This window comes from Octopus sinensis, linkage group LG5 (genome assembly GCF_006345805.1).
Source record: "Octopus sinensis linkage group LG5, ASM634580v1, whole genome shotgun sequence".
In the NCBI taxonomy this organism is placed as follows: Eukaryota; Metazoa; Mollusca; class Cephalopoda; order Octopoda; family Octopodidae; genus Octopus; species Octopus sinensis.
The window spans coordinates 118,386,240-118,411,415 of NC_043001.1; the positions used below are offsets into that span (position 1 = coordinate 118,386,240).

The following is a 25,176-nucleotide window of genomic DNA, read 5'->3' on the forward strand; positions in this document are numbered from 1 at the left end:
AAATATATATATATATATATAATATATATATATATGTATGTATATATATATATATATATCGATCTATATATATATATATATATATATATATATCGATCTAAATATATATATATATATATATATCGATCTAAATATATATATATATGTATGTATATATATATCGATCTAAATATATATATATGTATGTATGTATATATATCGATCTAAATATATATATATGTATATATATATAAATATATCGATCAATATATATATAATATATATATATATATTATATAATGTGTATGTCAAACGGTCCATCCTCTCCACGGTCCGCTCAGCCTGCTACAAATAGCAGTCAATGTCACATTACATCTTATTACTGTCTTGAATAAGGACACATTGAGTGATTGTAGCCGACGATTGACGAAGATCTTCATTCGTCGCAGGTCTTGCTCGATCAGGTTACCTCGGCTTTAAACAAGAGCACACACACACACACACACACACACCGAATTGACATTTAATAGTTTCTTTCCCAGACTACTAAATAGGAAAACAAGATCTTTATTGGGGGAGGGGGCGGGGTTCATAATTTAATCTAAAACATACTTGTGTGTGTGTGTGTGTGTGTACATACATAAATATATATATATATGTATGTATGTATGTATGTATATATCGATCTAAATATATATATATGTATGTATATGTATGTATATATATATATCGATCTAAATATATATATATATGTATGTATGTATGTATATATATATATCGATCTAAATATATATATATATATATGTATGTATATATATATATCGATCTAAATATATATATATATGTATGTATATATATATATATATATATATCGATCTAATATATATATATATGTATATATATATCGATCTAAATATATATATATGTATGTATGTATATATATCGATCTAAATATATATATATGTATATATATATAAATATATCGATCAATATATATATATATATAGTGCAAGAGAAACTAGGAAGTCGTTCCTTACTTTTCCAGTCTTATTGTGTGTGTGTGTATATATGTTTGTGTATGTATATATACACGCGAATTCTCAACTCGGATTTTTCATAAATCCTCTTGACACACAGAAGTGTCAATGTCACTTTGATGATTGAAAAACATGGGGAAATAAATAATTTCAATTAAATAGCGATTTTGGCGATATCACAATATCTTGGTCTTCTTCTACATGGTGCTAATTAAAACACAATCTCTCTCTCTCTCACACACACATACACTAGTAACAAGCAGAAAAGCATAAATTTCACATCCGATTCATAGTTTGTTCTTGACTGCTTATATATACCACACTATACACACACACACATATATTAATATATATTAATATTCACATGTATTAAAGCCAAATTGTTGCATTCTAGTAAATTTGATAAACGAACGGAAAGAGTGAGTAACGGTGGAGGAGGAGGAGGAATTCTGGTATTTTCAGGAATGAAAATCATTTATGGATAATATTTACCTTTTATATATATATTTAATTTTCTGAAATATGCGAGCACCTTGTTAAACTACACATCGTGTATTCCCAAAATTGGTTCTTAAAATCAATATATATATATATATATATAGTTGTATATTTACTCCACAAATTTTGTGTCAAGTTTGGTGGGGGTTTTTTTTTCCTTTTCGAAAAAAATTAGTTATGTTTTCGTAGGCGTAATTTAATGTAAGTGAATATTCTTGGTAAGTAGTCATTCCTCGTATTTCGAATTTTAACATCGGATCGTAATGCCTTTGTTGTTAAAAGTGTAGATTTAATTATATAACAGACCTTTTCGCTGTTGTATCTGGCACAGAAAGCTGCACAAGATGCAGCCTTATGCTGCTTACCTTGCACTTTATTTCCCAGTTGTATCTATTTATCTGTGTCTCTGTTCTTGTTGAAATTCGGTTGTTCTTTAGCCATTTCCTTGCGTTTAGTAGCGATCACGAATATTCCAAATTCCATTCTGTAATTTAGTTTGCACGATTGGATCGTAAACTATTATTATATCCTGTGTGTATGTATGTGTGTGCACGCGCGTGTATATCATCGGCTGTGTGTATGTGCGCGCACTACGCGCACTTACATGTCACGCGCACATGTATATATACATGCAATCATAATGGAGTAATTGGTTCTGATCCTTCATTGTCTTTTGTGTGTGTGTGTGTGTGTGTATATATATATATATATAATGCTTCAACACACGAACTCACATAAAGAATCTTGCAAACCAAATCCAAAAACGAAATATATATAAAGGTATGTGTTGAAAGTATGGATGTCGTCTGCTATTTAGTTTTTGAGGCTCCATTGCCTTGAGTAGTGTTTTGTTTGACGAAAATTGCTTTGCGGTATTTCATCTGTCGACTTTACGTTCTGAGTTCAAATTCCGCCGAGGTCGACTTTGCCTTTCATCCTTTCGGGGTCAATAAATTAAGTACCAGTTGCGTACTGGGGTCGGTCTAATCGACTGGCTCCCTCCCAAAATTTTCGGGCTTTGTGCCTAGAGTAGAAAAGAAAATAGGTCCGATATCCCTAAATACGTAGAACTGTATTAAGACTGTTGTAGAAATTGATGCGAAAAACTGCATTTTCTTTTGAACTAAGGAAGTTGTTTAGTTAGTGGGCCTGAGTCAGGGCTGGATTAAGACTAATCTAAGCACTTAAATTTGGGTGCTCCTATATATATATGTAATTCAAGAAATAAACAATAATATAAACATAACTAATTTTTTTTTTCTAAAATAAAAGAAAAAGCTAACTTAATAACACAAGAAAACACTAGGGGACGAGCTTACTTCACTGGCGATGCCCTAGCATGGCCACAACCTTAGGGCTGAAACATAACAATAATAGTAAGCCATAAAATAAATTTGTTTCAAAATGAAACAAAACTAACAGTGAGATGGAAAATAATGTTTGTATACTTCCACTTTTTTTTCATATTTGAAGTTTTCTCCTACCCTTATTTTAATTGCAAAGTCTTTGATGAGATCCTCAAAATTAATCTTACGTAACACGAATGTTTCTATACTTAGTAGAGATAAGGCTTTCCGAATATTATTTTAGCAAATTTAAAGTGATTTCTTTTGTGCCATTTACCATTTCTGTGGTGCCACGCCCTACACTTGATGCCCTAAACACGTGCTTATTTTGCTTAATGGTTAATCCAATGCTGATGTGAGTTTTTAGTCCTTGATTCAACCAATATGTACTCCAGTTGAAGCAGAACGAGCAAGCGACATTACAAGAAAATTCCCCTGGTATAGACGACGGATGAAAACAGTTTACTCCCCCCTGTGAATTTAATGAAGAGCTGGATTAGAAATTCTGACACATTTACCGAAAACAACAGTCATCTGAAGAAGGCAGGAGGGCACAACGTCCGAAATAATATAACCACGCTGAGGATACTAGTCCAAATATTTTAGTCTTTAATAATTGTTTCTAATTCAGACATAAGAACAGTACTTTTGACGGGAAGGGGTTAGTCGGTTATGTTGAACTTCGTACTTGACTGGTACTTAATTTTATCGATCCTGAAAGGTAAAGTTGGCTTTGACAGGATTTATACATATTATAAGAAAGAACTACATCTTTCAAAACTTCCATGCTTCCTGAAGTCCGCCAACACTACACCTGATGTTTTTTAAGTTGTAGTGCACTTGACTACTGTATACAACAATTTCTTTCACATTATATATATTAGAAATATTGCATTTCTAAATCTCTCAGAGTTATGCAGTAGTAGCACGATAAAGTGATGATGGTTTGTTGCCAACTTAATGTGGCAGTCTTTGGAAAGAGAAGAATGCTATTGCTATTCAGCCCCAAGAGACTCCGTTTCTAGTTGGCTACATGACACAAGCGTTCTGTGTCCTTAAGTTTTCAAACAGGAGAAATAAGCACCTCCCCCCAACAAAGCCAGCAATCAGAGACTAGTTTCAGGGTAATTGCACTTCATCAGTCTGGAGTAGCTTGGCTTTGTTAGCTGTTGGTGCTAAATCACTGTTGAAAACTTATAGAATTTCAGGTGAAATAAATTCACTGATCTACAAAATTAGAAATATTGCATTTCTAACCAACTAGAAATGGTGTTTCTTGAGGCTAAATAGCAGTAGCATTCTTCCCTTTCCTGGGACCGCCACATTAAGTTAGCTACAGACCATCACTTATATATATATATATATATATATATATATATATATATATATATATATATCTTGCCATGATTGACCGCTAACTCCACAAGTTTTATTATTCTCTCTGTTCCTTTCTGTTGAAGAGCATAGGCTCGGAACATAAAAGACTTTCTCGCCTTCCTGAGCATAAGACTAATACACTTGCTTGTAGTTTATACACCTGTCTTCGTTTTTTGTTTTTCTGTAAATTTCAAGTATATATATATATATATGTGTGTGTGTGTGTGTGAAATAGTTCATTTTTGATTTCACCCCCCTCCCCCCCAAAGAAATTCTGTCTGAATTGCGGGTCATAGTCTTTGTTGATCGTTTGCACTTCATTTTAGGATAAAACCTTTTTCTTTTTGACTGGATGCAAAAGTTTCCAGCCCCCCCCTCTCTCATTTCTTTTGTGTTGTACATTCAAATTATATTGTCCCAATATCACCCCCATCACAAATTTTGAAGATATAACGGAGTAGATATCTTGATGTGATGCAAAACAGTGTTGCCCTCTTTTGAAAATGTATTCATATATTTTCAACTCAGCGGAATTAGTTTTATGGCATTATGTTAGTTCAAATCTTTTGTTGTTCTCTCGCAGACTAAGATCCAAGGGCTCGCGGGGAGGGGGTTATTCTCATTTCTGTTTGGTACCTGATTGAGGCTATTGTTGAGTCTTGGGTCAGTCCAGATTGAACAGACATATTTAGCTATAACCAAATCGTCTGTTTTTTTTTTTAATCGAACATCAACAATCTAGGACAGTGATTAGATGGACGTTAAGTGAGCGGAGGAAGATTTGACTGCTATTTCTAGCATGTAGAGTGACCACCTAGAGGTTGCTTCGTTTCCTTGTGATTTCGAATTTTTGTCTCAAAAAGTGAAAATGTACAATTGCTTCGAATTTATTTTGTTAATGGAAACCTGTACCTATTTACTTTTTTAAGCTATTCTTACTGAATAAAGTAAAGCATAAAAAGAAAAGATTTATGAAATTATTTGAGTTTCGATAGTTTAAGAAAATGAAATGCTTAGCTTTATTCTACGTAGGTTGCGAAGTTTGTTCCTGTGCTAAATATTCTCTCTATTTGTAATTTTTGTATTTTTAAATAAAATCAGCGATTGTCTAAATTAGTTGTAAATGTACTTAAAACAGCCGCATATCATTTATTTGCAGTTATTTTAATTCATTCTCTACAATCGCTTGCAATTGTTGTATGAACTTTTATTTCTATCTATCTGCAATCGGTTTCAATTGTTGCATTAATTTCTATTTCAATCTGTTTGTTTTCCAAGTTTCCAACATTTTATTGTAACATTATTTTTAACGCGCTTAAAAAAAACAAAAAAAAAAAAAAACAGAATAAATATAAATTCGCGGTCGACTTTTCATTTTACACCCATTTTACACTCCGCTGACCGTTAAAATTTATTAGCACTTCCTTATCTATTTGTCATTTAAGCCTGGCGAGTCACCTTATACGGTTTAGCACTTTATAGGTGCGAAACCAATGGTCACTCTCTGACTGACCATGGCAATCAACTTCCTATTATACACACACTGTTGCTGACGCTCTATAGCAGGGGTGCTTTTCTGGCAACGACATGGGCTTTTAAAAAAGTATATACTGATTATTTAAAGCTTGGGAGTCAATATGTAGATAAAATAATAAAAAAATAATTAACACCGCATGTAAATCATTAAAGCATTTATCTGAAAGAAAAAGAATGGTGCTGAGGAAGATGGGGATAGAAGAGGAACTCATCCATTGTGGGGCATCAGAAAAAAGACAATAGACAAAACTCTTTGTGTCTGCTGATGCAAATGTTTCTGCCGAGTTTTTAAATATTTTTGGATAAAATGAATTAGACAAGTATTTAAGTAAATATTAGGTGTGGTTGGGCTAGGTAGGTCCTGCTAGTGCCTACCCACACTGAGCAGTCATTCCAATTAAACGATGGACTGTGTATATACATAAGCACACGATCAGTTTGCATTATACTTACTGTATTTGGATAACCATATCTATCAATGCCGATTTTTTTTTCTTTTACTAAAAATCATTGATCCCTATATATTGAAGTCTTCTTAAAAATGATTTTTATATTTTAAAATATTTTCTGTCAGTTGTTTCATTATCACTTAACGCCTACTTTTCCATGCTTGCATGGGTTAGATGAAATTCTTTTGAGGCAGATTCTCTATGGCTGGATGTGTTTTCAATTGTCAGTCTTTTCCCCTAGTCAGGACACTTTTTCACAGTTTGTATAATGGTGGTATTTACTTACAATTAGTATGCAATGTCAAATCAAAGAAGCACACATATATTCATGAATATATACACATATCATGGGCTTCTTTTCAGTTTATGTCTTTCAAATTTACTCACAATGCTTTGGTTGGCCTGGAGCTATAGTAGAAGACATCTACTTATGGTGCTATGCAGTGGGACTGAATCCAAAAACCACTGAGCTATATCTCTGCCATTATGCTTTTTAAGAAGTGAATTCTAGAAACTTGAAAGAACATTGTCCAAACTTTTTGCATTTTGGAATGTTTATTGAACCAAAAAAAGATATCAAAACCACCTAATTTAGATTCTGATGTTCTGTTAACATAAACAGAAACCTATGGGTTCTACCTCAGGAATCTTGGAGTTGGTACTTGATTACATCTGATACCTGTATCATTCCATGGGAAAAAGATACAACCCCTTCCAACAGGTTGCTTGTCAATGGTAACTTTCCTGGAAGTTCTGTAACTTAGTCCTAATAACTTGTTAAGCTGAGATGTATAGAATAGTGTCCTGTTGAGAGACATCACTAAAAGGCTTACAGTAGATTTGAATTCCCCCAAAGTAGCAACTCGAAAACTTTGTTCACTTCACTATTATACCATTACAATTTAGAATTATTATGGAATTTGTGAATTATTGCCTATTTTCTTGAATCCATTCTGTTTATAACATTGATTCACATATTTTGTAAGTTTTGTTCTCTAATATCTTTATAAAATAACAAATTGTTTTGATACTTTCAATCAATCTAAGCATGACAGATTTAGAGCATACATCATCATCATTTAACGTCCACTTTCCATGCTTGCATTGATTGGATGGTTTGATTGAGGACTGGCAATTCCTCTGTTATTGCTTGGAGGACATTGATGAATAAGAGGGGGCTGAGGACTGATCTTTGATGAACCCCTACTTCTACTCGGAATTCTTCACTGTACTCATTGCCAACCCTCACCTTACTGACAGGATCCCTGTACATGGCTTGTACAACTCTCACCAACCACTCATCTATCCCTAGTTTCCACATTGACCACCAGATAAGGGATTGGAGGACCCTGTCAGGGGCTTTCTCCATGTCAACAAAAGCCATGTACAGAGGTTTATCTTTCTAGGAATTTCTCCTGCAGCTGTCTTACCACAAATTTAACATCAGTGGTGCTTCTCACTGACAAACCCAAACTGCATCTCATCTAAACTAATTCTCTCCCTAATTAGTTGGGTTATGACCCTCTCCATGACTTTCATCCAACAGCATAATAAACCTATTTACATGTTCATTTTATTTCATTACATTCAATGCAATGTATATCTGTGACTTGCTTTTCTCTTGGACAATATTAATGGTGTGGAGAAGAGAGGTTATACATAGACAACTGCTATTCTTCTCCCAACACTTTGCCCAGGTCTGTATTTAGAGGTGTAGATGCACAGTCAGTTCAGACTGATCATCATCATCATCGTTTAATGTCCGTTCTCCATGCTAGCATGGGTTGGACGGTTCGACTGGGGATCTGGAAAGCCAGAAGGCTGCACCAGGCTCCAGTCTAATCTGGCAGTGTTTCTACAGCTGGATGCCCTTCCTAATGCCAACCACTCCGTGAGTGTAGTGCGTGCTTTTTACGTGCCACCTGCACAGGTGCCAGGCGAGGCTGGCAACGGCCACGGTCGGATTGGTGTATTTTATGTGCCACCGGCACGGAAGCCAGTGGAGGCAGAGCTGGCATCGGCCACGAGTCGGATAGTGCTTTTTACGTACCACCAGTCCAGGGATCCTGGCTGGTTCAGTTCGATTTCGCTTTCGCTTTCGCTGATGATGATCATAAATAGGAAGATGATTTGCAGTTGCATATTTCTGATATTCAGTTGACACTAGTATTTTTAGTCATAATTGCCTGGTATTTGAGAAAGAAATGAATTGTTTTGTTGCTAATTGTAGTGCTAGAAGTATTCAGGCCTAATGTGATTGAGTTAATTATATTAAGGTATGTTTAATTGAGTTTATACCATAACATTTCAGCTAATTGAATTTTACAATAATTAAAATATATATGTCAATGGAACTGTTCAATTTTAGTTCGTTCAAAATAACTGCTGCTTCTGCTTTGTGTTATGAAGAAAGACCATCGAGATATTTAAGTTTTTACTTTGACATACAAATTACAAGGTCATGGGGTTAAGAAGTTTGCTTCACTTTGCAGTTATATGGTACTGTGTTTGATCTTACTGTGTGGCAAGTTAGGCCTTGATATGACCAAAGATTTGTCTGTGAAAAAGGATAGACAGAAGCTCTGTGGAAGCCCATAGGATTGAGTGTCCTTGTCTTGGGTAAGACTTTAAACTGTATCATGGTGAGGCTCCTGCTGAAAGGTTTTGGGAAATATAGTGTTAACCCTTAGTCACTACCACCTTACCTAGCTCTGATCTGGCCCAAGGTGGTTGTACTTGTCAAGGGCTCCAATTAGAGGCCAAATTGCAGATGGTCTTGTGAGTAAACGTATAGAGATTGGAGAATGGCTGGTCTCTAGATGTTGCACAAATCCACTGGTGTGTGGTCATTCTGCTTAATGTTTAAATGGACCCTCTACCTCAAGAGTAAGCTTGAGAGTGCTGTAGATTAGCAGAATAATATATAAATAAGTTAACAGAAGGTAATGAGAAGCCACTGTTGTATCTTTCCCAAGAAGATTGTAAATCTTCAGATTTTGGCATGGAAGTCCATAATTGTCAACGTCTGTAGGCATGACACATGGAGAGAGAGAATTTTTTATTCTGTTAAAAACTACACCCTTACACTCAAGTGCATTTTAGTCATCCACTCTTGTAAGAATTTGGATAATAATTCTGTTCTGAGGATGACTCTTGAGTCATGGTTCCTTTTCTTTCTCTCAGTAACCTTGGAGCCATAGCAAAAGGTCATGGGTATTACCTTTTCTCCTGACTAAACCATGTATAATGGCAAAAATGGTTTAGAAAAGCTGTATCAGTGAAGAAATTTGTTGTTTGTGTGTGTGTGTGTGGAAGCTGTGTTTGGGTCATCCCATAAATAATGCAGTTTTTTCAATTGAATGAACTAAAAGTTGGAGGGGAATGAGGTAAACGACCTGCATCAACTTGCAATAAAAGCAGGTAGTAATTTTACCATGTGCTTATTCTTAGTAGAAGTTTTGAAAAGTGCAGTTCGATTTTAACAGTTATTTTTTCAAAGCTAAAATGGAAGTGACAAAGCATATTCAGCATATTTTGCTTTATGAGTTCAATAAAGGCAATAACACAATGGAAAGTGTGAGGAATATTAATGCAGTATATGGGGATAGGACAATAAGCGTAAGCCAGAGTCAACAGTGGTTCTAGAAATTCCGAGCCAGAAACTACAGCCTAGAAGATGAGCCTCACCCTGGAAGATTTGTAGAACTCAACGAGGATGTCCTGCAAAACCTCCCATTGTAATTGTTGAGGAACTAGCAGAGAGGGTTGGATTTTGTCATTCAACCATTCACTGACACCTGTGTACCATCGGAAATGTCAGCAAATTGGGTCAATGGGTTCCTCACAAACTTTCCGAGTCTAATTGTGTGCAGAGAGTGAATGTTTGCTCTTCTTTACTGGTCTCACAAATGAACCCGTTTTGGACCAAATAGTGACTGGTGACGAGAAATGGGTTCTCTATAAAAATGTTAAGCACTGAAGACAGTGGATAGCAAAAGGAGAAACTCTGGCACCCCAGGCTAAAGAAGGTCTTCACCCATGTAAGATGTTATCTGTTTGGTGGGATATGAAAGGTTTAGTCCACTTTGAACTTTTAAACCCAAACCAAATGATATTAAAGGAGATCTCCTGCGAGCAGCTTAAGTCAGCACTTTGGTTTCAAGACGAAAGGTGTTCTTCCATCAGGATAATGCTCAGCCACATACAGCAAGGATGACATTCCAAAGGCTAGAGCAGTTTGAATGCGAAATGATGCCCACCCCACTATATTCGCTGGACATTGCCATATGTGGGAGTGTACATACCCAAAGGGATAAATTTTATTACTTGATTGCATATTGTAAAGTCAGAAGTGATGCCATTTTGACTACCATGTATAGTAGATAATGCAGCGTGCACAGGATTCATATCATGAACACACACACACACACACACATTCTCACTCACTCACATATGTATCAATAAATATTAAACTGAATGAAAAAAAAAATCTACTTATTTGTATTACATGAGCAAAAATGAGCTTGTTGCTATATTTTAACGATTTATTTAAATAGGATAAAGTTGAATAGACTTTAGATTTTAAAAAATATTTATGAATTGGATGTAAGTTTTCAGTAGTATTAATGAGTTTTCATCTCGTACATAATTCGTAAGTTTTGGTCTTTTTATTATATTTCCAAAATAATTGTTGAATAGCATAAGCCTTATAATGTGAAACACCATGACTTAAGTGTCCACCACTGCTTCCAAAAAACACCGGTTGCTTAACATTTGAATATACAATATGTTACGGTAATGTATTTTGTCTCCCTATTGATATGAGAACTAAGCCTTTGAAGAATTGATTTCTAAATGACTTAGTAGTAGCAGTTCTGATGTTAGCACATGTGAAAAAGGACACATCTGTATAAAAAAAACAAATTAGCATTTGTGGAGGAAAAGAAATACATTTTCCATGATGAATGCAAACTGCATAGAACAGTGGTTCTTGACTTCTGTAACTCAGTGCTCCCTTTCACTAAATGGCATTTTACATATCTCCCTTTGACATGTTTTGTAAAAAAGAAAAAAACAACCACCAGAATACAGGTTATTTTGATACAAAAAGATTATACACAGTGGTTTATTATCATGTTCTCATACTATTTCATCTCTCATGTGTCTTTATATATCTGTTTAAACTAGTGCTCCCTTTGTTGAGTCTTTTATGGAAATTACTGATGAAGGCAAAGACTCTCATAAAATTATATTAAACCTTGGCACTCACTGATCGTACAATGATTTATATTCTAGGTGTTTATTTATTTATATTTTTACTGTTTCAAATATTAGTATTGTATCTGATTTAAATATTTTATTTCCAAGGAAAATTACTAAGCAACCAATGTTCCCATGTGAACTTAAAACTTCCTGATGGGATATTGCTCGCTGAGTTTAGAACCATTGGCTTACAAGAATAGCTACTCCAAAAGCAGACCATTTCACTATGCTATGGTAAAGTTCTCAAAGTAAGGTTGTATTTGAATCCCTGCTTAATGTTAAAACTGGTGACAGTAGAAATTACATTGACAAAGAAACTCATTGCTACTCAATATATCATGATAGATTGCCATCATCAGTTGCATATGTCTGTTTTGTATGGAGTGATGGGTTTGCTATACTTCAGTTTTTTTTTAGTTTTTTTTTTACATATCTTGATTCCTAGAGGTACTCATCACTTACAGGCTCTAATATGCAGTGATAACTCATAGTGAAGTGTGTTCAATGTAATTGTCTGAACTTCTCCACTGTCCAATCTATTTCTGTTTACCCATAGATTGTTGGCTTATCAGCCACAATTAACCACATTTTTGTTGCATCCTTAATGCAGTATTTGTTGTTAATGCTATTGCAACTATTTTGCAGCAGCAAAATGTTTATTTTTACGTTTGATTGAGTTGAGTAAGAAGAGATGGTGTTTTTAGGGTGCTGTTCACTGAGTGTTTGGATGTGAACTTTCATTTTGTGGGTTGCAGTAACAGCTGCTTTCTTCGTGTGTCCAGGTGGTCTTTCAATTTTGGTATTATTGTGATATTGTGTAGTTGGTCTGTGGGTGTTGTCTGTGTGTAACTTGCGGTGATGCATGTGTTTTGTAGATTTTGTAGTTTATTTGGTTTGTTGAGGAGAGATTGGAGATTGAGGTAGGGCTTGATATCATCTACAATGGATTTAATGCATTCTTTATACCTTGTTTATTCCTATGAAGTAAATGTGATATCAGTGTGTTCTCCTAATATGTGTTATTTTTGCTTTATTTACTCTATCCTCTTGTCTTCTTTGGATGTTGTAGAGATGTCGTAAATAAATTCTTTGATGTATCTTTGTGCATAAGCTTCGGTTGGGATTTTTACAACCGGATGGCCTTCCAAGCGCTTAGATCTTTCTAAATAGTAGTAGTCACTGGACATTGTTCTAGCATCATAGGGTTTCTGTTGTGCTGTTTGTGAGGCAGTTCTACAAACTGCATGTAAACATGTGGTTTTGAAATATATACAATATTTGTTGTAGCTATTGCCGTATGTTAATTACTGCAATGTGCTGTAGCAATAAATGTTACATAAAGTGGATTTCTGATAAATTATAGTTCAAATATATTGAAGGCAATGCTGCTATATGATGAAACGAGTCTTTTAAATTATGCCTGCAATACTCAAAGAAATTAGGCTAAGTATAACAGATTAAATGCATATGTTTGAAACAGATGCATCTTTTTGTAGGTTAATTAAAGGTCTAATTCAGTGCTATGTTAACTATTAATATTAAAATATTTAAGATGTCTAAATTTACGAGCACAAGTAATATATAAATATTGGTGTGTAGTTGCTTTGTGACCAAATGGTTATGAGTTCATTCTAACTTCACTGCATTCTGGCCAAGTATCTTTTGGTGTAGTCATGAGTTAGCCGAAATCTTGTGAGTGGAATCTGATAGACACAAACTGTGTAAAGGCTTCTTTGTGTATATATGTGTTTGTCTTTCATTACTGGTGTGTTCAGTTTCATGTCATGTAAAAAAAAAACAAAAAGAAAAAAAGAAAGTAACTTAGCTATTTGATAAACAAATATTGATAAAATAAGTACCAAACTGAAATATATTCTGGTGTCAAATTGTCTAACTTTTAAAGGGGATACCCCAACATGGATTCAGTCCTATGACTGAAGCGAGTTAAAGCATATACAAAGATTATTTTAAAATGTTCAGGTTTATATGTATTCAAGTATACAGTAAGCATATAGTAATTTTTTGTCAGAAAACAATTTGCATGATAGACCATTAAATATTAAATTGGAATAATTGGTAAGGTGGTTGATTGGTTAATGCGTAAACATTTTAATATAGAGATTGGGAGAGCTGTCTTTGGAGAAAGTAGTGTTTCTCTGTGTTGCCAACTGAAGGTCTCTTTCTCTGAGTAAAAGGAAGATTGTATGATGCATGCATATGTATGAACAGCAGTACTACATGGTAGTGAAATGTGGGTCCTCAACGTAGAAGACATGTGAAGGCTAGAGAGGAATGAAACTAGTATGTTCTGCTGGATGTGCAATGTCAGTGTAGATGTGTGACAGGGTGTGTATTGAGAGAAAAGTTAGGCTTAAGAGGAATTAAATATATGCACGTAGACAATTGTATAAAGAAGTGCTGATCACTTATAGAGGATGGACATTGTGGAAGTAGGAGAGCCAGGAAGACATAGGACAAAGTACTGTAGGCTGATTTCAAACACAGCCTTAGGAAGATGACAGAAGACCAATATATCTGGTGCCTTGATGTACTCAAGAAGGCCTGACCACCATAGCAGGACAGGTTTAGCATATCCTAAACCACTTTGGTTAATGCTTGTCTGTTAGGAAATTTCTCCCACACCCATTTGCATCCTTTCTGCCAGTCAACCATCTCTACCTTCATCTTTCATCCCTTAACACCCATCACCTCTCTATCAACTGAGAGCAGAATAAAGCACACACCACTTCCACCTTACTGTCTCCTCCAACCACTTCTTTTATCTGCCTTCTCTATCCATATTGTTCTCCATCATTAACATCACACCTGTCCACTGTCACCTTCAGTGCCACCACATACCTCCTACTGCAACCCACCCCCCTCTGAGCTTCTCCTATATCTCTCTTCATTTGTCACAATTACCTTTACCCTTCCTGCCCACCCTCTCCAAAACTCTATATCACCCCACTTATTCTCACCACACACATGCTCTCTCTCTCTCTCTCACACACACACTCTCCCTCCCTCCCTCACACACACACACACACACACACACACGCATGCTCTCTCTCTCTCTCTCTCTCACACACACAGACGCTCTCACACACACACATGCTTTCTCTCTCTCACACACACACATGCTTTCTCTCTCTCACACACACACATGCTTTCTCTCTCTCACACACACACATGCTTTCTCTCTCTCACACACACACATGCTTTCTCTCTCTCACACACACACGCTTTCTCTCTCTCACACACACATGCTCTCTCTCTCACACACGCTCTCTCTCACACACACGCTCTCTCTATCTCTCACACACACACACACGTGCTCTCTCTCACGCGCGCTCTCTCACACACACACACTCTCTCACACACACACTCTCTCTCACACACACACTCTCTCTCTCTCACACACACACTCTCTCTCTCACACACACATGCATTTACTTTTCTGCTTGTTTCAGTCATTGACCTACTCTTATACTATCGCTGCCTTCAAGGGTTTTCATTTTTTTAGTTGATCAGATCTACTCTAGTACTTATTTTAAGTCACATATTTATTCTATGGATCTTTTTTTTTTTTCCCAAACTGCTAAGATATGGGGGATGCACACAAGCCTATACTCATGGTCAAGCAGTGAGAGGCAAATGCAAACATGTACATACACAGTTATATACATACACAGTTATATACATACACACACAGTTACATACATACCCTTCAAACATGATATAGTTGCAAAAACTATTTACCATGCTATCGGCAGGAAGAATGGCCCTGATGGGTATGTCAGTCATTTGAAAAACAATGTATTTACATCTTTAAAAACAAGGAATATTGGTAGAATATTTCAATAAAAACAGTAATCCAGTGCAAACACAACAGACCTGATATTGTACTATGGGACAGGGAAGAAAAATCATGCACTGTTGTAGTGGTTAGCTGTGCAGACAATGTGAAGATACCATCAAATGTTCAGGAAAAAAGAGAGTATTTATGGTGAACTTATGTGAAACTTACAGCTCTTGTACCTTGGCTAAAGATTTTCATATGTACCTATCATCATAGATGCATTAGGCTATATAAGTGATTTGTACAAAAACCTAGAAATGCTAGGATTTTCTAAGAAAGAGCATACATCCTCCAAATCTTAGCAGCACATTTAAAATTTGTAAAACATTTCAAAGATTTTGCTTTTGAGATCATTTATTTGAATATATACACACAATCTGTGCCACCATGATGTTGATGATTATGATTTGGCTGTGTGCATCTACAAAGTTATGTAAAAAGTTATCATGCACCCCCATCCTAAATACTAGAGAGACACACTCAGGACATAAGTGAGGTGCATACACTTATGTACATGCATGCACTAACTCAAACATGTATTTACAAACCCCTGGAAAATTTCTTAACTAAAGTCTTGTCAGTTTGTTAGCAACCAGTTTGAAGTTCCTGAAGACATTAAATCTCAAAGAAAACATATACAAAAGCCTTTTCCTTGAATAAACAATTGTGGCAGAGAGAAAGGAAACTTGCATGCATGGGTAGCTGGTAATGTTTCTCAAAAAATCTTGCTCAGGCCTGCATGTGCAGATGCATTGACAATATTGACCAATGGAGGCCATACATATGTATTCAGTATTTATTATATTATGCAGCTATAATAATATTTTATTGACCGACTGATTTAAAACCCATATTACTTTCCTAGGACTTCCTATAAATAAAGATGCTTTTAGATATAATAATATTATGTAGTCATTTAGTACTGTGAATGTAGCATTGTTCTTTTATGGAAACCCCATAAAAAGATTGAGCCAACTGTTTACTATGTAAATCCTCTCTAACTAAACAACAGAAATGATTTACCCTCTGTACATCGTTTTTATATTTCTGTGACTTCTAGTTTTACTGAAGTCAACATGGTTATTTTCTCATTCACTCACCATGTTTAGCAACTGTTTGTAATTATAGTCTGTTACACATTTAAAAGACTAGAAGAGTTGTATCTATAGAAATAATTGATTTTTATTTATGCATCACATTTAGATTTTTGTCTTATTCCATTTTTTCTTTTTGTTTTGTCTTTCAGAATTCCCTGAATGAGAACAAGCATTACATTCAATACAGTTGGTGTACTAAAAAAAAGAAAAGGAAAAAAAAACATGGATTACGGAATGGAAGATGGTGTATTGTTTGTTAGAAAGTCTAATACATAAATAAAATAATTTCCTTGAACTGTATAAAAAGTAAACTATGAATTTAAAAATCAGCTTAACAGTTCTGTTGCCAATGAATACAGAATGTCAATGATACGGCACTGGCAGCCTCCTTGAAGTTTGTGTTTTAAGAATTAGAGCAACTCTACTTGTATTTATTACACATAAACAAACAGCATGTATAGCAGACGCTGTTTTGTTTGGTTAAAAAATAGCCTTCTCTGGAAAAGTAACTTCCGAAAATGTTCATTGACAAAAATTCTGATAGCCTTGTTCAGTCTATCTTCATTAAGTTTTCTTGCATATCAATGTCTTATTGATCATTCCCATGTGAAAAGGCATGAAATTCCAGTCTCTACAATTGAATGTCGCTTAAATCCTGTTAGTGGAGGTATGTTTAGTCCTAGTGATCATTCTTCTAGCAGTAATCATCGCATAGACAACAAAGTTCTTGTCATCGTGGAAACTCAGTATTCGTATCTTGGACAGGATATCATACACTTATTGGAAGCGATACGGGTAAAGTACAAAGTTGAACCCAATGGCAAAACCTTGCCCTATTTAACTCATGGAAATAAAGGGAAATACAGTGCTATTATATTTGAAAATTTTGATGCTTATGTTAATATGGATGCTTGGAATAGAGAATTACTTGACAAATACTGTCGGGATTTTAATGTAGGAATTATTTCTTTTGTTGCAAGTCGGGATAATATAGCCTATTCGAAACGAATGAAAGACTTTCCTCTCACAATTTACCAATACATGGCAATCGAAGATTACGAACTTAATCCAATGTCAAATATTTGGCGGATCACACGGCCTGGAGAAATAATTCGTGGTCCTTTGAAAGATGATGAGTGGGTCATTTTCCAGTTTGAACATGCTACTTACAAGCCACTTTCTTATGCCAAACTGTCAAGGAATTACGGACGCTATATTGATCTTTCTGATAATACTGTCTTTCCAGCTATCCAAGATTTGGGATTGCTGGATGGAATACAGAAAGTTATTTTTGGAAATGGATTGAGGTTTTGGCTCCATTGCCTTGTGTTTCTCGATAGTTTATCTTATCTTTCACACGGAAAGCTGAGTTTACCTTTAGATCGTTATGTTCTTATTGACATTGATGATGTATTTGTTGGAGCTGCTGGCAAACGGATGAAAGTATCTGATGTTCATGTGAGTATATCAACTTATTCTTTTATTGGTTTTAATCATTGAACTGTGGCAGTACTGGGATGTGGCCTTCAAGGGTTTTAATTGATCATATCAATCCCCTGTTCTTATTTTGCTCTGGTACTTATTTTATCAAACCACTGATTTATGGGACCTAAAGGGAGATTAAAATAATCACAACATCACTTTTAAGCAGCATAAACAGATGGGTTTCAGTACATTTCTGTTTTCCAGATTAAACTCACAAAGCATTGGCTGGTTTGGGGTAAACACAGACACACAAATATATATATATATATCATCATCATCATCATCATCATCATCGTTTAACGTCCGTTCTCCATGCTAGCATGGGTTGGACGGTTCGACCAGGGATCTGGGAAGCCAGAAGGCTGCACCAGGCTCCAGTCTTATCTGGCAATGTTTCTACAGCTGGATGCCCTTCCTAACGCCAACCACTCTGTGAGTGTAGTGGGTGCTTTTTACATAGAACAGGCTTCTTTAAGTTTCCATCTATCAAATCCATTCAAAAGGCTTTGGTTGGCTTGAGGCTATAGTAGACACTTGCCCAAGGTGCCATGCAGTGTTACTGAACCCAGAACCATATGGTTGGGAAGCAAGCTTCTTACCACACAGCTACTCCTGCACCTATGCTGTTAGCATAGTGGAAACAATTTAGATCTGATGGTATTCTATGAAGATGATGATCATCATTTAACATCTGCTTTTTGTGCTGGTATGGCCTGGATAGTTTGGCAGGAGCTGGTGGGTCAGAAGACTGTGCCAAGCTCAACTGTCTGCTGTGGAATGGTTTCTATGGCTGGACGCCCTTTCTAACACCAACAACATTACAGAATATATTGGGTTTATTTTATATAGCATCAGCAAATGACTTACATGGCATGACCTCTTAACTGAACAGGGAGTGGTTTTGAGTGAAGTGGCTTTGTGCCAGTTGATGAGAGATTAGAATATAGAGGGATAGAAATAAGTGTCTTCCAGGAAAGTAGATACGGGGGGGGGGGCTACTTTAGAAGGAATGAAAATGGTGAAGATGTGATGGTGGGGAGTACATTCAAGTTACTGGGAGGTGTATATAAGTGGAACCAAAGATTGGATAGGGTGAGTGGATCTGAAAGTTTGCAAGATTGGTGGCGGGTAGGAGGAAGGGATGTAGTGAATGGACACAAAAAGAGGGGGGGGTGTTAGGAGGATATGTTGCGGGGGGGGGGGATTCAACAAAGATATGTTGCATGCAGGTGGGTTCATGGGGGTGGGTGGTTTAATGGGAGAGTTGGAGGTAGAGGGGAGGGGAATATAGCAAGTGGGGGATAGGGAAGGTGTGAAGAAGATCGGTTGTGAGGGAGAGGTTTGTCATGAAACAGTCTTTTACAAAATTGTTTTGTCATTTCATTTCGATAATAAATTAGATTGTCAAAATCTGTTTTAGTTACATATTCCCACCACACACACTTGTGTAAATTGGCGTTTGTAATTACTGGTATTTTCCCTGCTGATCTATTTGTATTAAAAAAAGAAAAGACAGAGTTTGATGTATAGGGCAGAATTACGACCAAAATGTTACAAGAATCTGAGTAGTTAGAACAGATGAATTCTAATGGCAATTTAAATAATGTTAAGAAAATTTTTTAATGAATTAGACATTAGTTAAATGTCTCAATCAACATCCAAACATATGTTTAAAAAGAAGCAGAGTTCTAAAATCTAATTAAATCTAATTTGTATATAAAAAAAAGTTGCTAATTAGATTTAAAGAATGTCTTTTCATTGGCTCCTTTTCTTATTTTTCACCTATTTCTTTACACTTGTTTCTTTTCTGCAGTTTTTTTAATGAGTTTTTTTCATATGTTTTCTATATGGTTAATGTTTTGAAAAATATGTCAAGTGTAAGAATCTACATAACTATTCCATTTGTGCAAGCATATAAAAAAAACAAACCCAAATTCTTTGATGTGTATAAGTTCTTTCGTAAACATATGTATTAAATCTAACTAATTAACCTTGTGTTATTTTTCATCACCATTACTGAAGCTAGAGAAAAAAAATAAACATGTTGTCTCAATAAAAAAAAAATCTTGGAAGTAATAATAAATATATGGTTATATTTAGGAGTTTGTTATGCAAATAAGTGGTTTTGTTATTTGATGCTACTTCGTGGCAACTTGGGCAAGTATCTTTTGCTTTGAGCTGATCATAAATACATTGAGGGAAATTTGAGCTGATCATAAATACTTTGATGGAAACTGAACAGAAGCCCATCGTTTTGTGTGCATATGTTTTGTGTGAGACCATGCATGTAAATATGTTTGTCTCTGCATGTCTTTGCACAGTTACCATTTGGGCATCAGTTACGTTTGGCAGTTTGCAATGGAATAATGTACCTTACTTGAATGTAAGGGTTGGCATTAAAAAGGATATCTAGCTCATCGTCATCATCACCATTTAATGATTGTTTTCTATGCTGGCATGAGTTGGACGATTTGACAGGAACTGGCCAGCTGGAGAGCTGCACCAGGTTTCAATTGTCTGTTTTGGCATGGTTTCTACAACTAGCTTCCTAATACCATCCACTTTACAGAGTGTACTGGGTGCTTTTGATGTGGCACCAGCACAAGAGCTTTTTGTGTGACTTTGTACATGGTGACAGCACAGGTGCCTCGTATGTGGCACTGGCATTGGTGCTTTTAACGTGAAACTAGCACCAGCAGGGGTCACCAAGTAGTTTGCAAGAGAAAGACCCCCACTGCTGAGAGAGGCAGTGGAACCAAGAAAGGTGGCTGTGTGTCAATGAGAGGTTGGAGTTTGATAGAGAGACAGGGATAACTATCTTATTATACAGTAGGATTAGGGAGGATATGGGGATGGGAGAAAGTTAGATAGATAGAGAGAGAGGGGGGGGCTACCCACAGAGAACAGTAGGGTGGGAGTAAAAGTAGTACTGAGGGGACAGAGGAGATGTTCCATAAGAGTGTGAGAGGAAACATTTAGAGATAATAAATGATGGTGAGAGAAATTGGAGTGGCTGGGAGATGAGTATGTATAGGTGTATGAGGAAGAGTGGAGGGGCCTGCAGAGGGTGGTGGGAGTGTAGGTGAGATGGGTTGTGGGGGAGTTTTGCCAGATGGCAGAATTATGTGTGTGTGTGTGTATGTGAGGGGAAGGAGTGGTGGTATGGCCATAAAGGACATGCCTGCATATATGGATGGCTGTAACTTTAGCTTGATGGGCCTTTTCAAGCATAGCAAATTGCCAGAAGCCTTGACCTTTTGTCATCTCTGTGAGGCTCAACATCTGAAGATCATTTCTCACCATTTGTCCCATGTCTTCCTGGGTCTGCACCTTCCATAGGTTCCCTCCACAATTAGAGATGAGCACTTTATGTAGATGTCCTCAACCCATGCCTGCATGGAGAAAGTAGATGTAAAAACAAGGATAATGAACATTGTAAGCTGTGGGGAATTACATATTATCAGTTGCTAAATGACCGCAATAGTTTCGGTACCTTCTAAAACTATAGTGTCTTACAGTTTCACCTAGTAGAATTGACACTATCAGTGACTTGGTATTTAGATCCAAAACAAAGCGTATTGCTCCATCAACTAAATCTTCTATCCATGACACCCCCACCCCTAAAAAGAAACAAAAAAGAAAAAACTGTCATTTTCCATTTAAGAGGTTATTTGAGCAAAACAGTTGCTGACTGAACATACAGAATAATAGTCCATTGATAACATCTGTAAATCTGTGGAAGTTTGTTGATATTCATTTAGTGTTTTCAGTTATTCGACTGGGCCATGCTAGAGCATCACCTTCAATATTTCTCAGTACTTTATTTTATAAGACAGTATATTATCATATGACTAAGCTTTCTGACACAACACTAATTTGCCTTGGCGATCAATGAAATAAAATTGGAGTCAGTTTAGTCTTGACAGGATTTGAACTCTGAGCATATAGGGCCTGAACAAACACCACGAGGCATTTTGTCTGACAATCCAAAAAACTGTCAGTTTCACTGGTGTATTTAAAAATAGAACAGAAGCTCAATCAGTGGTAGAGGTTTGATTAAAATGTTTAATGTATAATTTAATTGTATAAATATCTGTGTGTGTGTGTCTTTTCCAATTATGAGTTTAAAGATCGCCAACATAAGATTAGTTGATTCTTGTGTTGATAAATTGCAAAAGACGTTTTTGTTTTTTGAATTATGTTCGGTGATGAACTTAATAACTGTCAGAATTGCCCTTTGTGTGAGGTTTTGAGAATTCTGGTTGGTTAATTTTTCCAAAATTATATCATTGTAATTGGGAAAATATCTTGCTTGGAAAAAGGTGAAATTGGCAACAGGAAGGGTATCCAGTTATAGAAACCTGTCTCAGTGAATTCTGTCAGATCCATGCAAATATGGAAAAGTGGTGGTTAAAATGACAACGATGATGTTAGTGTTGATGAACTAAAACCTTGCAATATCCATTACATTGAAATTTTTAATTTAAATATGAATACTTTACAGTCTCAGTTTGGTTGGTGTTAAAAAGGTTAAAGATGTAAAAAGAGGTGGTAAGCATAAATTATACAGCAGAAAACATCTGGATATCTTCAGTTTATATTTCTATTTATTTTCCCCCTTTGTTTACATAATTTTTGACACTTATAGCTTTAGTTAAACAATGAGGTTTAAACTGCTGTTACTGACTCCAGGGAAAACAGAGACAAGAATGTTTTGTATGCATGTGATATTTATATAAACCATTTACTTTATAATTTTGTGTTCAGGTAAACTTAGATTCCTGTTCAATTAGTTTCAAAGTCTTGTCATTTTGTTAAACAGCTTCTCAGAAAAAATGGTCTGCCTCATTATTCTGGGAAGCTCCTTTCATTGCTCCAATATATATAGGCATGGCTGTTTGGTTAAGAAGCTTGCAAGTGTCTTCTGCTATAGCTCTAGCTTATGCCAGCATGAAAATCAGGTATTAAATGATGATAGTAATAATAGAACAATAACAATACTAAAAATGATAATTTCTATCTTGTGTAGAAAGTTAGTTCTTTTATGTAAGCATATATACACATATTCAAAAACATTGTTCGGCTCTGGGTTGACCAAAGCCTTGTGAGTTGATTTGGTAGATGAAAACTGTAAGCATTGAAAAGAGGATGTTGATTTTACACACATACATACACACACACACACACACACACTCACACACATAATATATATATTTATATAGATAAGGATAACATTATTAATTAAAATACTGATCTTATCGGGTGGCCAGGTAATAATTATTATTAAAATTATAATTAATTAAAAACCACATTAAATGTGGTTTTAGAGTCAAGTTTTGGCTGCTATATCTAGCATGGAGATATCTCTTAGATACCCTTAATTATAATTTTAAAACTACAGGAGTAGTTGAAAGCGCTAATATGAAGAAATAATATGTGATATGTAAATAAATATATATTTTTACAACCATCCAGCATTCTGGACACCTTTTTTCTTTCATATGTATTAAATCTGTACATCACCCCCAATACTTCTAACATATATATATATGTTTGTGTGTACATGTTCATTTATGTTTTTGAATATGTTTATGTATGCTTACTGTAATTATTGTGGTGAGTCTGGACAAAAATACCTTGCAATATCTTGTTACATTCCTGTATATTCTGAATCAAATTACACTGAGATCAACTGTTGCCTTTTATCATTGATGTAGGTCAATTTAATTTACTATATTTACCTCTAAAATTTCTGGCCTTTGTTAGAAATCAACATATTATTCTTTCTTCAAATCTTCCTAGAGTTTTTCATATATATTTTACAGAAAAGAATTTGTGACCTTCTACAAAAGATAGAAATTATCATTTTTAGCATTGTTATTTTTTATTATTACTATCATCATTTAATATCTGATTTCCATGCTTCCATGGGTAACACAATTTGACAGGACCTGACGAGTTGGAGGACTATCTATGCTCCAGTATTTACTTTGGAATAGTTTCTGTGATTGGATGCCCATCTCAATGCTACCCACTTTGCAGACTGTAGTGGGTACATATTGTTTTGGGCACCAGCACCAGAGATCACCACCTCATAACTTGCAAAACTAAGGGCCTATAATGGCACCTATAACTGAAGGAGAATAGAAGAGTGGGTAATTATTCTAGGCAAATGATGAGAGTGAGTAAGGTGAAAGGAACAGATTTATAGTTGTAATAGGGTAGTAGTAGTAGTAGTAGTAGTGGAGAAAATAATAGTTGCAAAGTAGTTAATAGTTGGGGGTGGGGTGGCAGGGAATAGGGGAGGGGATTTCTGACAGGGATTATACAGAATTGGGAAAGGTGATGGAATGGCTTGTGTAGTGACAGTCTATGATAGTGGCTCTCAACTAGAGTCCATATGGCCCCTGGAGGTCCATATAAGATTTTTGGGGGACCATGCCACAAAATAGTAAATTGGGGATCTACAATAATATTTTAAGGGCCCCTGAAAAAAGTTTTGCTCTAGATGTATGCATTGGTATATATTGCAAGAAACAATTAAGCTAAGTTTCTTTCTCTAACATTTGACATTGTTCAACTTATACAAGATAATGTGTGGGAAACAAAATAGGAATTTTGAAAGAGGTTTCTATAAAGCTAGTTTTTAAACATCAAATGGCTATGGGGATTCCAACAGAATGAAACAGTAGTCAAAGGGGTCCATAGATAAAAAATGGTTGAGAACCTCTGGTCTAGGGCCATCTTTATTCTGAGTATGTCACACAAAAGTGTGAGTGGAAAGGGGGATATGAAGGGAGCAGTAAGCTAGAGTGGAGAGAAATCCTGAGTTAGTCATCGATGAAAAGAAAGTTAGGCCAAAGAGGGAAAGGTGAGAAAGGTGTGGAGAAGGCAGCAAGAGAAGATGAAGGAGAAGAGTGTGAGAAAGTAGTAAGTCTAGTGTGGGAAAGAGATACTGGAGAGTACCATAGAGGGAAGAGCAGACTTGGAATGCTGCAGTGGCATTCCAGATGGGAAGACAGTGCAGTGACCCCAAATAGGAAGGCAGTAGGAAGGTGATGGTTAGTGAGAGGGCCTGGATGGGTGCAGTGAAGGGAAAGAAAAGCTGGGTGGCATCCCAGAGGTGTTAGGACAGTCAGTGAGATAAAGGTAAGAAGTGGTGGGTAGCAACAGCGGTAACCTGGGAGAAGGGGTAGGGTTAGAGAGAGGTGGGGAGAAGTAAAGTGATGTAACCGTAAGGTGGGTTTGACA

General features: G+C 35.8%; 1 protein-coding gene across 2 annotated transcripts in view; it reads left to right on the plus strand.

Annotated features, from left to right (window-relative positions):
- LOC115211637 (bifunctional heparan sulfate N-deacetylase/N-sulfotransferase) overlaps positions 1 to 25,176 on the plus strand; it is a 121,156-nt gene that overhangs the window by 1,747 nt on the left and 94,233 nt on the right. For both annotated transcript variants that reach the window (XM_029780263.2, XM_029780262.2), the window contains exon 2: positions 16,590 to 17,898. In XM_029780263.2, the coding sequence (XP_029636123.1) occupies positions 16,894 to 17,898 (1,005 nt within the window). In that variant the 5' untranslated portion in view covers positions 16,590 to 16,893. The remainder of the gene's footprint in view (positions 1 to 16,589; positions 17,899 to 25,176) is intronic.